Here is a 16,917-nt window from a genome sequence, read left to right on the forward strand (position 1 = left end):
CTATTGACCAGACAGTTCCCCTTTTAAGGTTAAATTTTAAGAAGATAATAATATACTGAGTAAAGATTAACTATAAAGATCAACAGCCCCATTTGTATGAGCAAATAATTGGAAAAGAATGAATTGTTTAATAACAGGAAATCAGTTCATTGTGTCTCACATATTTATATTAAATACAGTGCTCTCTATATGTTAAAAATAATATTGTATAGTATTTAATAAATTGAGAAAATGTCAACAATCCATATAGCTAAGAATCAGGTTCCAAAGCTGTATCTTTTGTAGGATCCTTTGGTGACACTTCATTTCATCCATAATCCATTCCAGCCCTTCCCCACCGACTTGCAGCCATATGATTTGGGTAGCATCTACCCCAACCTCAGCTCCAGGAGTCAGCATGTTAGGGTTTAGCCAATCTGATTATACAAGGTCTAAGCCAATTAGCCCATCCATATGCCTCTGGCTATAAAGGTTGGTTCTTATTTGGTCAAATCAGCATGCAACTCAGGACTCTTGTTTAGGAGTTGGGAATGGACACTCTCTCTCCCTATATAAGAAAAGGCAGGTGCACAACTCCTGATGACCTTGGGCAACCATTCCACTACCATGAGGAAAACCATCCTGCAGTTGAAGTGCACTTGAGAATGCAGAGCGATGCATCTGGAATCTTCCTAAATCAGGTTAAATACTGATACATCTTGATGTTTTCAGTTGCAGAACCAATAATTCCCATTTAATAGCATGAGCTTTGTTTTCAGTTCTTGTAATCAAAAATACCCTAATTAATTACGGACTTTGATTAAGTAAAAAAAAAAAGTGTTTATATATTACAAAGCTAAACAACAAAATATCAGTAATAGTTGTCTTTTGGAGGTAAGGTTACCAGTGATTCTTCCCTTTGTTTTGTGCTTTTCTGTAATTCTAGATTTTCTGTAATGAATATATATGTTAGTTTATTCAAGAAAAACCCAAATATAATAATAATAAGTGTCATAATAATTATCATCATCTAAGCCAAAACCTATAGACCTTTAATTCCAGATGGTGATAAGACAAATGAGCTCTTCAAGTGGTGGTGATTTTATTTTTCTTTTTATACCTTTCAAAGACATGAATGCTAAGTTCTTCATTCTAAGAATCTTATTAATGTCTTCCAATAAGTTTGCTAAAAAAATGAATGTCTGACCAGCTCAAGATCTGTGGACATTCATATTGGCATCAGTAGAGATTGGCTTTAGGTGTTCTGAGGTTCAGGTAGGAGGCAGGGTGGAGCCACATGGAAAAAACACTGGGCTTAGAATCCCAGTTCTGCTGCTTCCTGGTTATTTGGCCCCAGGCAATTACTTAACCTCTCTGAACCTTGATTACTTCAGCTAAGAAACTATGGAATTGGACTGAATGTTATCTACAATCTTTCCATCCATGAAATTCTAGAGTTTTATACATGGCTCTAAATAATGCTTTATATTTGAGAAGAACGGGTAAGTCCTGCCTGCTTTAGGAAGTGTAAGTTCAACTCCCAATACAGCTTTGACAGATGGATAGAGATTGTCTGCAAAGCTGTGTTAAGAAGGTTTCTAAGAGCCCACATGGACTCAGCAGGAGAAAGTGCTATGATCTATTAACACTGTTGCTGTGGAGAAGAAAGGAAGAGTTTTGGCATTTAATAGTGAGTATTTGAATCATCAAGCTGCCTCCGGCACGCATATCCAAAATTGCCCTGCCCCTCCCCCCTTTAAAATTTGTAACACAGGGTCCAAAATCTTTTCAAAGTGCGGTAATGTGGAAGGAAATGCATCAAAGTGTATCTGCTTCCCTTCTGTTCCTCTGACATCTCTTAATCACTGCTGGTATAGACTGAATAAGACCTTGACCGAATAAAAGCAAAACCTTAGTAGTTGAGAATTCAGAAGGAAATTTCTTGCTTGTTCCTTACACTTGATATTTCTTGTGGAAAGAGCTGTGAACAGCAACTTCCCAGCTTGTTAGCAGATGTCCTACTATCAGTTCTGAGAAGAGGCAGGGCTGTCAGTGAGGTGTTTGTTTGCAACCACGTTCACGTCTTGCTTCTGTCAAACTCATCCATAGTGTGGAACTCCAGCAGAAATCCTTGAATAAAGATCAATGTCCTGGAGAGAAGCCAGAGGAGCTGGAGTCAGGAGCCATCTATCACTGCCACAGCAACTCCAAGGCCACAGAGAACAGAGCAAACGAGCAAGTCTATGCCAAGTGGAAACTCTGTGCTGCTTCGGGAATATGCTTCGTTTTCATGATTGCAGAGGTCGTGGGTGAGTATTACTTAAAAAGACTTCTCTGATTCAACAAGCAAACACACAAAACCCTGCATCACTGTGGACGGTTATGTAAGTTCTCCTTTGAAAGAAAGATTTCATATTTTTTGTAAGTACTGAGTAACAATATGCTCATTATAGATTAGGTGGAAAATATTAGGAAACAAAATAAAATTCATCACCATCCCACATTTGAGTAATATCCTCTAATAACATTGTGGAGTATTTTTGTACAATATCTTTTTCTATTCATAACTCAGTTTTTTTAACATAACTGAGGGCATACTGAATGCTTTTGACCATACCATCAAATATTCTTCAAAACCCTTTTTATGCCTGAATAATATTCTATAATACACTCCACTGTGATTTACATAACCATCTCTCTATTGTTAGAAACTTAGGGAGGTTTTTTTTTTTTCCTGCTATGGACAATGCTCAGTGAAAACTCATGAATAAAAGTCTGCCTGCCTCTCTGGTTAATCCCTTAAAAGAGATTCCTAACAGTGGAAAATATGATTGAAGGACACAAATATTTTTATTACTTCTTGATGGATGCTGCCAAACTGCTATCCAGAAAGCTTAAAACAATTCATATGTCTGCCTGCCGTATGTAAGAATGATTCTCCAAATCTTTGCCAGAGCTTATTTTAATCTTTTGAGTATCTTTGTTAATGTATAGGTGAATAGCTTTATTTTATTATTCATTTTTTTGGTTACCGTTAGAATATTTTCTGCATGCTTATTAGTAATCCATATTTCCCTTTGTTGATGCATTTCCTGCTTGTCTCTTAATGTCTCCTGTTTACTTGTTTTTTAATACTTTATAATCTCTATATTGATCTCTAGGAACTCTTTATATAGTTAGGATATTGAACTTATGTTCATTATAAGTACTTTTTCAGTTTATTGTTTACTTTTTAATTTTTGGTTTGATGTGGATAAGTTTTAAATTTTATATATGTAATTGTACCAAACATTCCATTTCGAGCTAACTTCTTTTATTGCTCTTTCACTATGTTAGTGCTTTGGTCCCCATCTACTGAGAAGATAAGTACCATTTTGTTCTTCAATTTTTTTGCATTTAATTTTAAATCAATGTGGGATTAGATACACTCTAAGGACTAAAAATTCTTTTTCTAAATAACTAAAAAAGTTTTCAGCATTATTTCTGGAATAATTAATTATTCTTTCCATTGATTTTTGATGTTTCTTTAATCATTCATCAATATTTTATAAAGAATAAGGGTTTGGTTCTAAGGTGTTTCATTGATCTGTGTTGTTCTTCTTTGTTACTAGTAACATATTTAATTAATGTAGATTTATATGTTGTAATATCTGTTGTTCTTTTCCTCATTATTCCTTGTTTAACAGAAAAAAGGAAAAGTTCACTTATTTCTGTTTATTACTCTAATTAAACATGAGAACAATTGTGTTTAGTTCTCTCCAAAATCAGATCATGATTTTATTGATATGTAAGTTAATTTGGAAATACAAATCTTTTTAGAATACTCAATTTTCTCCTCTAGGAATATGGCACCTTTCTCCATTTATCTAAATACTCTATATCTCTCATATGTTTTGTGATTTTAGTTAGTTGGCTTATTTGTTTGTTTTAATATAGGGGCAGCCCATTTCTTGCCAGGGTTATTTAGATATATTTGGTTTATTCCTTCTGGAGGTGAGTGGGGTCTTCCTTTTTGCATGTCCTCTTTTCTAGGTGGTTACTTTTGATATTCTGGAATGTTTTCCATCTTGCATATTGATTTTATTCTCATAAGTGTATTTGCATTATCTTCATTCTAAATGTATCTCAAACCATTTTCTTTGTTCCTCTCTCATCCATCCTCCCCCCCACGAGATAACAATCTCTTGTGCAAAAAACATATTTCTCGGGGCGCCTGGGTGACACAGCGGTTAAGCATCTGTCTTCAGCTCAGGGCGTTGTCCCGGCGTTCTGGGATCGAGCCCCACATCAGGCTCCTCGGCTATGAGCCTGCTTCTTCCTCTCCCACTCCCCTCTTCAGCTCAGGGCGTTGTCCCGGCGTTCTGGGATCGAGCCCCACATCAGGCTCCTCGGCTATGAGCCTGCTTCTTCCTCTCCCACTCCCCTTGCTTGTGTTCCCTCTCTTGCTGGCTGTCTCTATCTCTGTCGAATAAATAAATAAAATCTTAAAAAAAAACATATTTCTCTTCTTTTTCAATAATTATATCTCTTCTTTTGTATGTTTCATATTTTTATCATGTTAAATAATATCTATGCTAAATCAGATCCTCTGTTCAACTATTTAACTGTTAAGTGAAATGTTTCCTGAGAGGTTAAGTTTGTTTTTTTTTTTTTTAGATTTTATTTATTTATTTTATTTTTTTAAATAATGAGGTTAAGTATTTTCATTATGTCAATGAAGTGGGTTTTTCCCCTAGTTTTTAGTTTTAACAAATAATCAAGGATACTTGTTGACCTTTATCAAGTATCTTTTCTTATAAACGTACACTTTTAAAAATTTTTTGACACATTGTTGGTATGTTTTCTATTCAGAGATTTCCTAATATTATATGGTCTTTGCATTTCTAGCATTATGATGACAATAACTAATACCTACTTAATGCTTATTATGTGCCAGGAACTGTGATGAGTGCTTGTCATTGTGTTACTTACTTAATCCTGTTGAAATCCCTGAGAGGCAGGTCCTCCTACTATTAATTGCACTATGTGGATGAAGAACCAGAAATGCAGAGTTAAGTACTCTACTTGTAAGAGGGCGGGCAGTCTGAACTCAGGGGCTCAAATTCCTAGAACTGTCATTACAGTGCCTCTCAAATAGATTGTGGTGGACCATTCCTTCAATGCATTGCTCAAGCTGGGTCACTCATATTTTCATTAGGATTTTTTATCTTTATTGATAATTAAAATTGATAGTTTTCTGTTTGGAGCTATTTTTCTAAGTTTTTGAAGTAGAGTTATACATATTAAAATGAAAAGTTTAGTTTTAATATTACCTTTATCTTAAATTAAAAAAATGGAAATGATTTATATAACACTGTAATTATCTCTTCCTTTTTTTAAATAAGTCCCAGGCAAATTATCTAGCTTTGGAGACATTCTTGGAAATAATTTTAAAAATATATTTATTAGCTTCTTCCTCACTTTTTGATGTACTTAAAATTTCTACTCCTCCAGTAAATTTTGGTCATTTATGTTTTTCCAAAATCAGCCATCTCACAGAAATTTTCCAATTTATTATCATACATTGGAACATGACAGTCTCATATTAATATTCTCTTGTTTATTCTAGCTACTTTCTCATTTTAATACTGTTTACATATTTTCTTTTCCTTGATTTAACTTGATAGATGTCTAGCTTCTTTATATTATCTATATATGTATGTGTGTATATATATATAGAGAGAGAGAGAGAGAAGAGAGGGAGGGAATATATTATTATCTAAATTTTTCTTCTGTTTTTAATTCACAATTTTGGCTTTAAAAATATTTGTTGCTTCTTCTATCTTTCCTCAGGGCTGTAGTCTTACTGTATATTTTAATATTTTGAGTTATATCCTTCTCTGATTATTTTTAGCCTTTCTTTTCATTAATAATAAAATTATATTTAGCTATGAACTCAGTCTGAAAGTTTTGATATGCAATGTATCTTATTTATTATTCTCCCCCCAAATAAAAAAAGAACACTAGGAACTACCTGGCATATAGTATCATAAGCTACTATTACTCCATTCTCATAATTAACTGTTACACTCTTACCAATATTTTGGCTTCATTTTCTGTTACCCAAAAGGTGGGCTAAATTAATAATAATCTAAGACTGGAGGAAAACATAACCTGCTAAGTTTTTGTTTTTGTTTTGCTTTTTGGGTTTTTTTGTTTGGTTTGGTTTTGCACGATCATGGCTAACAATCAGAATCAATTGGTTTCTTAAACAGCTGGAGTCTTATGGCCTTTATATTCATACTCAGACTTTTATACCTTTTGAAAACTGGAAAAGAACTTAGACTCATCCAGTCCAAAAAAATTCAGGGTTGACAAATAACTTTCCAGTCAGATTATAAAAATAATTGATACCATATAATTTCTAGAGCCAGGGTAAGTCTTCTGAAGGAACCAACATCACAGCTTGGTGAAGTTGCAAAGAATTTACTTTGAGTAGTTCCAATTTGAAAATTCACTTGGAAAATCTGGTGTCATTTATGCCAGAGGTATATTCCTTTTTATTAGTTAAATTCCTAAGATTGTGGAGAGTATTCTATTGCTCATGTAAGAGACGGATAAAAAGGAAAATTAAAAAAAAAAAACCTATTCAAAATGTGTCTTAGAAAGGTGATGTTCTGGAAATTCACAGCTTTCCAGACAAAGTCCTGGCACCACTGCATGCAAACACAGCTCCGTAAGACGTAGAAACTGGCTTGTTCTCTCCGCTACTTTCTTCCTCTGCTTTCCCCAGAATCCATGTAGATGCTGAGAACAGATGGCATCTTCTCCCCAGCTGATGTCTAATCAACAGTCTGAAATGAGATGGTCTCTCATTCATAAAACTCATTTTTCTCCTTGTACCTTTCCTATGCCCTGTAATGTTGCTTTAAAATGACTTATATTTTTAGGGGAGGGGGGATGAAAATCTATTCACTTGGAGTGAGCAAATCAATCTCCCTCTTCCCTCTCATTTTTAATCGTTAATTAGTCCATAAATTCTAATCTGGTTTCAGTTTAGAGCCAGAAGAAAGTGATGCTGTCAGTAAAGGAATTAAGTAGATACTGACAGACTCATCTGGAATTTCAGCTGCATTGATTTTGAACTGATTTCCCTAAAACATTGCTCTCATCGTGTTAAATCCATCTTCAGAATTCTTCATCGGCTCCTCTTTGTCTGGTTCAGTGCTTCACAACGTTTCCCCCATCACAGCAAGCACAGAAAACATTACTGAATACTGGGGTAGACCCACAGATGTGTTGTGGCCGGGAAAGGCTGGTTCAGGGGCTTCCTCTGTGCTAGGGCCCACTTGGCTACCCCAACTGAAAAGAGATCAACATATTCGAATGCTCTGGCATTGTGGAAAAAGTGAAAAATTCTAACTTTGACTTTCAAGTCATTCCACCATGTCGCTGCCAAACCGACCATCAGTCTCTTTCTTTTACTACGTCACTACGTGACTCTTCTGTTTCGGCTATTTATCCATCCTGTGCAAAATAACCATTGTATCTTAAAGTCTCTGTAGCTTTTGCTTATGTCTTCTTATTTGAATGGAAAAGGCCTCTCCTCATCTCCCACACTCATCAAAACCCTGATCTTCAACCAGGACCCCAACCAGACCTCACCTGAAGCCATTCTTGACCAGGTCAGAGAAAGCGACTGTGATTCTCAGGTCACTTTTGGGAACCCACGAGGTCCTCATACAGGGTATGGGATTTGAGACAGGCCTTAAAGTTTGTGTAGGAACTGAAAAGTGGTTAAGAGGGAGATGAAAAAGGCCTTCCAGAGGGAGGGTCCTGAGGAGAAGCACCTGACTACTGCTGCGGTCCAGGAGGTAGAAAATAGCAGCCTGGCCTGGGAAGATTTTAAGTGGGTAGGTCGGCAATAGGACAGGAAATCTGTATTCTTAGAAAGCAGATCAAGTGATTCTTGATGTGTAGCTGCATTTGGGGGCCACTGTTTGTAGCGGTCAGGGATTGCCTATTCAGGAAGCTTCCTGCTACTCACTGTGGTCACTGCAGTTCTGGTCCTCCTGGACCAAGAAACTCAATCTCAGAGGCAAGGCTGGGTATGAGATGCCAAGCAAGATTATTCAGTCTCTGGGTCTTTTTTATAGGGAGGCTAGGCAGGGGGTGGGGGGAGAACAGCTCTCTATCCTGTACAAATACTCTGCTGAAATGATATAAACCTGGAGCTTCCAGAGTCCAACCTTTCTTGCTAAGGGTGAGGTAGTCTGTCTTCAGTAAGACAATAAATAGCAATAGTCAGAGACAGAACAAAGCTCCCCAAACGTTCCTGGAACCTTAGGATTAGGCTGCACTTGATCCAGTCCCACCCTGATGTGTTCTCAGTTGTTTGAGCCAATAAATTATCATTTGGGTGTTGTGGTTGAAGCCAGGTTGACTTAGGCATCTATGACCTACAACTGGACCTCTTGAAGATCTATCTAAGTCAGTGATGGAAGATAAAACAGGACGAGTGCAGAATAGAACTAGAGTGGTAGTTGGGGTTCAAGAAAGACCATGAGGCCTGGCTGGAAAATCTGGATTAATTCTGCAGGCCTTGTGGAATAACTGACATTTAGAACAGGGGAGAGCCGGGTCATAGGGCTGTGTTTCCAGAGAGAACTGGACACAGAGCAGGTTGGTGGAAGGAATTAAAGAGGCTCTGAGCATTAGTGTGTAGACTGTCAAGGGGCCTTTGAACCTGTCAAATTGGGACTCTTCCTGACGACTTGTAAAAATTCCTATTATGGAAAGGCCTTAACATGCCTATGTAAAAGTGTATCCCTATTTCAAAAGACAGACATATATAGCCACTGAGAGCTCACAAAAATCAGCTCAAGGATGGCCATTACTGGAAGTGATTGGGAATGGTCAGAGAGAGACATCCTGAGGGAGGACTATTTAGAGTGTGAAGCACAGAGGGAGGACGCGGGAGGTGGCTAGACAGGAAAACAGAGCTGGGAGCCGCCTGGGGAAGATAGTAAGTATCTCAGAGTATAAAACTTCCTTAGAGACGGCGATGGCTGGGGGGTTTGATGAGCGCAAGCTTTACCGGTAAGGAGGCTAACTTTGTCCTACAGTCAGTGTGTCTCAGACACTTAGGCCACTTATATTTTTGAGGTTCCTGGTATGAAAAATTTAAGAAGTGTCCAAACACGCCTATGCAAACTGTGGTGTGTTTTAAATACTTGTTAAGTAATAACCCCATGCGTTCAGTTTTTGATAGTCTAATTTTGTTTTTATAAAGTATAATAATGCTATTACTATATTATTAATATGCTATTATAGAGTATAATAATGCTATTCATAAGATAGTTAAAGGGTTTTAAAAATGTGAATTAGGGGCGCCTGGGTGGCATAGCGGTTTGGCGTCTGCCTTTGGCTCAGGGCGTGATCCCGGCGTTATGGGATCGAGCCCCACATCAGGCTCCTACGCTATGNTAGTATAATAATGCTATTACTATATTATTAATATGCTATTATAGAGTATAATAATGCTATTCATAAGACACTTAAAGGGTTTTAAAAATATGAATTAGGGGCGCCTGGGTGGCACAGCGGTTTGGCGTCTGCCTTTGGCTCAGGGCGTGATCCCGGCGTTATGGGATCGAGCCCTACATCAGGCTCTTCCACTATGAGCCTGCTTCTTCCTCTCCCACTCCCCCTGCTTGTGTTCCCTCTCTCGCTGGCTGTCTCTATCTCTGTCAAATAAATAAATAAATAAAATCTTAAAAAAAAAATAAATAAAAATATGAATAGCAGACAGTGGTGTCATCCAGTAATGGGACACAGGCTAATGTTGTCAGGGAGACATTTGCTTCTTTTCTTCCGGTCAGTATGTCTCTGTTCTCCATAGAGCATGTCATGTGCACTTAACACCCATTCTGAACCTGAGGGGAGTAGGAGATGCAGGCCCAGTGGCTTCCCTGATGTCCTCTCACCCCACAGGCCCTAAGAAGAGTGCGTTTCCAGAACTTAGTCCTTAGTGCCTCTCCTGTCTTGTTACCAGTACACTGCTTTCTCCATCTTGTCAGTAATCCATAAATGAGTGCTCCTGCCTTCGTTCTTGCCTTCATCGTATTTCCTTGGCTATTACTGCTGTGCCTTAACCCCAGCTTCTCCTCCCTCCAGGTCAGCCTCCACATTGCCGGCAAAGATCCCTCTCTTCAACACAGATCCGAGTATGTCACAACCTTGCCTCAAAATAATAGTAGATTCCCTTATCCCATAGGACAACATTCAAATTCTTTACCCTGACATAGTTTCCGGCAAGTGGGTCCCCCACCACATTTCCACTCTCATCTCTGGTTATTGCTTCAACACTCCACACCTCTCGCTTTTCCATAAAGGCGCCATCTTATTTCATTTCCCTCTGTTTTTGTTCCTGCTCTTACCTCTTCCTGAGAAACCCTTCCCTTCTAGCTCAGTCTTATCCCTCCCTGTGCAGAAACGTCCTCATGCTCCCAAGGAGAGTGTTTTTCTGATCCTCTAGCCCACTGCACACGTCTGCAGCAGTGAATGTGCGACAATGAGATCACTGAAGACAGAGACTGCGATGTGTTGAACTTTGTTTCTCTTTGTATACCCCATCCCTGTACCGCGCACAGCAAGGCTCAGTAATACCGGCTGGACGGCTGCGTTCATTGGCTTTCAGAAGCAAACGCAAGATCAGTCAGAAACTATCTCTTGCACACAGTTTTCTCCATAGGATTCAGCATGATTGCTCGCAGTTTTCTGGACTGTTCTTATAAGTAGCAATGATGGTTGCAAAATGGTTCTCACTTCCCGGGCCTCCACATAAATATGCTTCTTCCAAAGCAAGTTCTTTTTCTCGCTCAGTTGCCTCCTGATTCAGCTAAGCCTGTTGATGAGCCCCTATAGGACTCCATTTCCTTGACTTAGGCTACAATTTGGGCCCAACATCTGGAATGGTCACCATCGTTCTTTGCTGCGATGGTGGACGGCTGCTAATCTGCATGTGGCCATTCTTCGTGTAAGAAATAATGCATTATTAACACAGCTTTATTATCAAATTTGAGTTGGGCAGATAGAGCAACATCAGAGGATAACTGGAAGATAAGCTGATTTGTTAGCAAAATGTTGCTTTTTGGCTAATGAATCATTCTGATTTTTTGCACTGACAGCTCAGTAACAAGCTTGAAGACTACTTTGCTTCAGACCATTAAACTTTGACAAACCAGTTATTAACTACAGCTAGAGCCAGTGGTCTGTGGGGATTATTGCAATTATGAGCCATCTATGTAATTTTTTTAAATCATTAGTTGAGACAAGGTGAGTCTGATGATGGAGGGGCTGGTGACTGATAGTCTCTGTCGCCTCGTCGTACACAGGCAATAAACAGCTGCTGGGAGGACAATGGGTCAGCAATAGCTCTTGTTGGGGAAGAAGTAGTAAGAGCAATAAATACTGATCTCCAGCAACGAGCCCTGGTTGGGAAGGAAGAGACAGAAATTTCTTCTCATTTCTATTTTGGAGGCTGGAGGTCTTTTCTTGAAGGAGAACTAGAAGGAGGTAGAGAAGGCAAACCAAATACAAAGAAAGGCAAGGCAGGACTGCCATGGCTTGGGTTCTCTTCCTACGCTTTATTGGGTTGTCATTACGCTCAAAGACCCCCGCAGAAGGTGCCTGCCCTTTCTTTTACTGCTCCCCACTACTCATAATAGGGATCTGAACTCGGATAGATAATTTAAATTAGTAGAGTAGAAGGAAGTGGTAAAAATGATGGTAAAATCACAAGTCAAATACAAACACAGCTGTGTGCCAGACCGCAACCCCTGGGTTACAAACCAGAAGTCCAGGTCCTCAGCCTCAAGTGCAAGATTTTTCAAATCCAGCACCCACCTCTCTAGCCTCATCTTTTTGGATTCTTTTGGAACTCTTATGTCCCCGTCTAACCGTGATGTTCTCTAAGTGCTCCACACTTTCCAAACTCTGTACCTTTGCTCTTTCAGGAACGGTGGCTCCCTTGAAATGCATTTCTATATATTCACATCTGATGCACTCTCTGGGTGTCAGTTTCTTGTCAAATTGGGAAGAAGAGAATCCATGTTAAGACCCTTTCTCATAAAGTTTTGTTTGTCTGTGGCATCTTTCACCAACTGTGGTTAGTATGCATGTGAAGCTGGTTGCATTCTTGGGCCCTAGTCCCACGTAACGTTCTGCATCCCCTAGGTGGGCACATTGCTGGGAGTCTTGCTGTCATCACAGATGCTGCCCATCTCTTAATTGACCTGACAAGTTTCCTGCTCAGTCTCTTCTCCTTGTGGTTGTCATCGAAGCCCCCTTCGAAGCAGCTGACGTTTGGATGGCACCGGGCAGGTACAGTTTACCCACTGAGCATTCACNGTAGACTGAATCCATGTTAAGACCCTTTCTCATAAAGATTTGTTTGTCTGTGGCATCTTTCACCAACTGTGGTTAGTATGCATGTGAAGCTGGTTGCATTCTTGGGCCCTAGTCCCACGTAACGTTCTGCATCCCCTAGGTGGGCACATTGCTGGGAGTCTTGCTGTCATCACAGATGCTGCCCATCTCTTAATTGACCTGACCAGTTTCCTGCTCAGTCTCTTCTCCTTGTGGTTGTCATCGAAGCCCCCTTCGAAGCAGCTGACGTTTGGATGGCACCGGGCAGGTACAGTTTACCCACTGAGCATTCACGGCAAAGCAGTGCTGTACAGTCCAATCACAGATAAAACAGAAGAGACAAAGCAAAGCCTCATTCAAAAATCCCTTAGAGGCACATCGGCACACAGAATACAAAGGATGTGTGCATGGGAACACGTGTTCTCAACGTTGATTCGGCAAAAAGCCAGGTTAACTGCACTACTGCTACTCCAATGGGACAAGAACATTTGTATCACGTTAGCAAACGCCCCAGCCCAAGGTCTCAGCGTGTGGTAACAGCCAGGATGCCATCCATTAAGCTACTGTGCCTCTGGGAGGGAGGACAGGATCAGGTTCTACCATTCTGCGAACTAAGGTACAGAGAACCCAAGACAGCTAGAGAGATTGAAGAACTTCTCNAGACATTTGCTTCTTTTCTTCCGGTCAGTATGTCTCTGTTCTCCATAGAGCATGTCATGTGCACTTAACACCCATTCTGAACCTGAGGGGAGTAGGAGATGCAGGCCCAGTGGCTTCCCTGATGTCCTCTCACCCCACAGGCCCTAAGAAGAGTGCGTTTCCAGAACTTAGTCCTTAGTGCCTCTCCTGTCTTGTTACCAGTACACTGCTTTCTCCATCTTGTCAGTAATCCATAAATGAGTGCTCCTGCCTTCGTTCTTGCCTTCATCGTATTTCCTTGGCTATTACTGCTGTGCCTTAACCCCAGCTTCTCCTCCCTCCAGGTCAGCCTCCACATTGCCGGCAAAGATCCCTCTCTTCAACACAGATCCGAGTATGTCACAACCTTGCCTCAAAATAATAGTAGATTCCCTTATCCCATAGGACAACATTCAAATTCTTTACCCTGACATAGTTTCCGGCAAGTGGGTCCCCCACCACATTTCCACTCTCATCTCTGGTTATTGCTTCAACACTCCACACCTCTCGCTTTTCCATAAAGGCGCCATCTTATTTCATTTCCCTCTGTTTTTGTTCCTGCTCTTACCTCTTCCTGAGAAACCCTTCCCTTCTAGCTCAGTCTTATCCCTCCCTGTGCAGAAACGTCCTCATGCTCCCAAGGAGAGTGTTTTTCTGATCCTCTAGCCCACTGCACACGTCTGCAGCAGTGAATGTGCGACAATGAGATCACTGAAGACAGAGACTGCGATGTGTTGAACTTTGTTTCTCTTTGTATACCCCATCCCTGTACCGCGCACAGCAAGGCTCAGTAATACCGGCTGGACGGCTGCGTTCATTGGCTTTCAGAAGCAAACGCAAGATCAGTCAGAAACTATCTCTTGCACACAGTTTTCTCCATAGGATTCAGCATGATTGCTCGCAGTTTTCTGGACTGTTCTTATAAGTAGCAATGATGGTTGCAAAATGGTTCTCACTTCCCGGGCCTCCACATAAATATGCTTCTTCCAAAGCAAGTTCTTTTTCTCACTCAGTTGCCTCCTGATTCAGCTAAGCCTGTTGATGAGCCCCTATAGGACTCCATTTCCTTGACTTAGGCTACAATTTGGGCCCAACATCTGGAATGGTCACCATCGTTCTTTGCTGCGATGGTGGACGGCTGCTAATCTGCATGTGGCCATTCTTCGTGTAAGAAATAATGCATTATTAACACAGCTTTATTATCAAATTTGAGTTGGGCAGATAGAGCAACATCAGAGGATAACTGGAAGATAAGCTGATTTGTTAGCAAAATGTTGCTTTTTGGCTAATGAATCATTCTGATTTTTTGCACTGACAGCTCAGTAACAAGCTTGAAGACTACTTTGCTTCAGACCATTAAACTTTGACAAACCAGTTATTAACTACAGCTAGAGCCAGTGGTCTGTGGGGATTATTGCAATTATGAGCCATCTATGTAATTTTTTTAAATCATTAGTTGAGACAAGGTGAGTCTGATGATGGAGGGGCTGGTGACTGATAGTCTCTGTCGCCTCGTCGTACACAGGCAATAAACAGCTGCTGGGAGGACAATGGGTCAGCAATAGCTCTTGTTGGGGAAGAAGTAGTAAGAGCAATAAATACTGATCTCCAGCAACGAGCCCTGGTTGGGAAGGAAGAGACAGAAATTTCTTCTCATTTCTATTTTGGAGGCTGGAGGTCTTTTCTTGAAGGAGAACTAGAAGGAGGTAGAGAAGGCAAACCAAATACAAAGAAAGGCAAGGCAGGACTGCCATGGCTTGGGTTCTCTTCCTACGCTTTATTGGGTTGTCATTACGCTCAAAGACCCCCGCAGAAGGTGCCTGCCCTTTCTTTTACTGCTCCCCACTACTCATAATAGGGATCTGAACTCGGATAGATAATTTAAATTAGTAGAGTAGAAGGAAGTGGTAAAAATGATGGTAAAATCACAAGTCAAATACAAACACAGCTGTGTGCCAGACCGCAACCCCTGGGTTACAAACCAGAAGTCCAGGTCCTCAGCCTCAAGTGCAAGATTCTTCAAATCCAGCGCCCACCTCTCTAGCCTCATCTTTTTGGATTCTTTTGGAACTCTTATGTCCCCGTCTAACCGTGATGTTCTCTAAATGTGCTCCACACTTTCCAAACTCTGTACCTTTGCTCTTTCAGGAACGGTGGCTCCCTTGAAATGCATTTCTATATATTCACATCTGATGCACTCTCTGGGTGTCAGTTTCTTGTCAAATTGGGAAGAAGAGAATCCATGTTAAGACCCTTTCTCATAAAGTTTTGTTTGTCTGTGGCATCTTTCACCAACTGTGGTTAGTATGCATGTGAAGCTGGTTGCATTCTTGGGCCCTAGTCCCACGTAACGTTCTGCATCCCCTAGGTGGGCACATTGCTGGGAGTCTTGCTGTCATCACAGATGCTGCCCATCTCTTAATTGACCTGACAAGTTTCCTGCTCAGTCTCTTCTCCTTGTGGTTGTCATCGAAGCCCCCTTCGAAGCAGCTGACGTTTGGATGGCACCGGGCAGGTACAGTTTACCCACTGAGCATTCACGGCAAAGCAGTGCTGTACAGTCCAATCACAGATAAAACAGAAGAGACAAAGCAAAGCCTCATTCAAAAATCCCTTAGAGGCACATCGGCACACAGAATACAAAGGATGTGTGCATGGGAACACGTGTTCTCAACGTTGATTCGGCAAAAAGCCAGGTTAACTGCACTACTGCTACTCCAATGGGACAAGAACATTTGTATCACGTTAGCAAACGCCCCAGCCCAAGGTCTCAGCGTGTGGTAACAGCCAGGATACCATCCATTAAGCTACTGTGCCTCTGGGAGGGAGGACAGGATCAGGTTCTACCATTCTGCGAACTAAGGTACAGAGAACCCAAGACAGCTAGAGAGATTGAAGAACTTCTCACGGGTAAGTCGAGAATGGAATGCAAAGGAGAATTTAGGGCAGAGCAAGGGTGGCCAGCACGCGGACATAGCCAGCCTTCAATGAAACCTGACTCTAGATGCAGACCACAGCTTATACACTGACAATGTGGGCTGTGGTTTTTCAAGCTTACACTGCTAGAAGTTCTAATTTCACACCAAACAATGTATCATCACAAGTGTTTCGAATTGCCTCTCCTTTAACATTCAGAGAGAAGGAGAGATGAGGCAATAAACATCAATAAAAAGAATTTGTGACAATGCGATCTGAAGATGCTTTTCAGTCCATGAACAGTGCTACGCTTGGAAAACATGTACCTTTGGCGGAGTACCTGTCATTTTTCTGTACACATTTTCACATGAACTTTCCCCTTTCTGATACTACTGGTCAAAGCTGTTTTGTAAACACAGGATGTTTTATAAACACAAACAGAACTTAGAATCTAGAATACTGCTTGTATTTTCTCATCCTGGTGATGGACGCCCATGAGCACTGATGCTCTAAAGGACCGGTGCTGTTCAGCAGAACTCTCTGCTTCAAGAGAAATGTTCTCCAATATGGAGTAAAATGTGGCCATAGGACGTTTTGTTTTCTTTTTAATTTTATTTATTTATTTTTAAAGTAGGTTCCATGCCCAGTTCAGGGTTTGAGCTCATGACCCTGAGATCAGGACCTGAGCTGAGACCAAGAGTCAGATGCTCAACCCACTGAACCACCCAGGTGCCCTAACAGAGCACTTTACATGTGGCTACTGCTACTGAAGAGCTGGAGTTTTAGTTTTACTTAATTTAAATGGAAACAGCCACACGTGAAGACGGTTACCACAGGAGGCCTCACCGCTATAGACGCATAGGTCAAAACGAACTAGCTTGTCACACATGTAACTTCATGGGTGGTTTGGTTTAGGAAGATGCTAGGTATAAAAAG

General features: G+C 40.7%; 1 protein-coding gene across 1 annotated transcript in view; it reads left to right on the top strand.

Moving 5' to 3' along the window:
* SLC30A8 (solute carrier family 30 member 8) overlaps nucleotides 1–16,917 on the top strand; it is a 47,730-nt gene that overhangs the window by 11,768 nt on the left and 19,045 nt on the right. The window contains exons 2-3 of the mRNA XM_034668919.1: nucleotides 2,089–2,288; nucleotides 12,196–12,342. Of these exons, the coding sequence (XP_034524810.1) occupies nucleotides 2,089–2,288; nucleotides 12,196–12,342 (347 nt within the window). The remainder of the gene's footprint in view (nucleotides 1–2,088; nucleotides 2,289–12,195; nucleotides 12,343–16,917) is intronic.

This window comes from Ailuropoda melanoleuca, chromosome 9, assembly GCF_002007445.2.
Source record: "Ailuropoda melanoleuca isolate Jingjing chromosome 9, ASM200744v2, whole genome shotgun sequence".
NCBI classification, from domain to species: domain Eukaryota; kingdom Metazoa; phylum Chordata; class Mammalia; order Carnivora; family Ursidae; genus Ailuropoda; species Ailuropoda melanoleuca.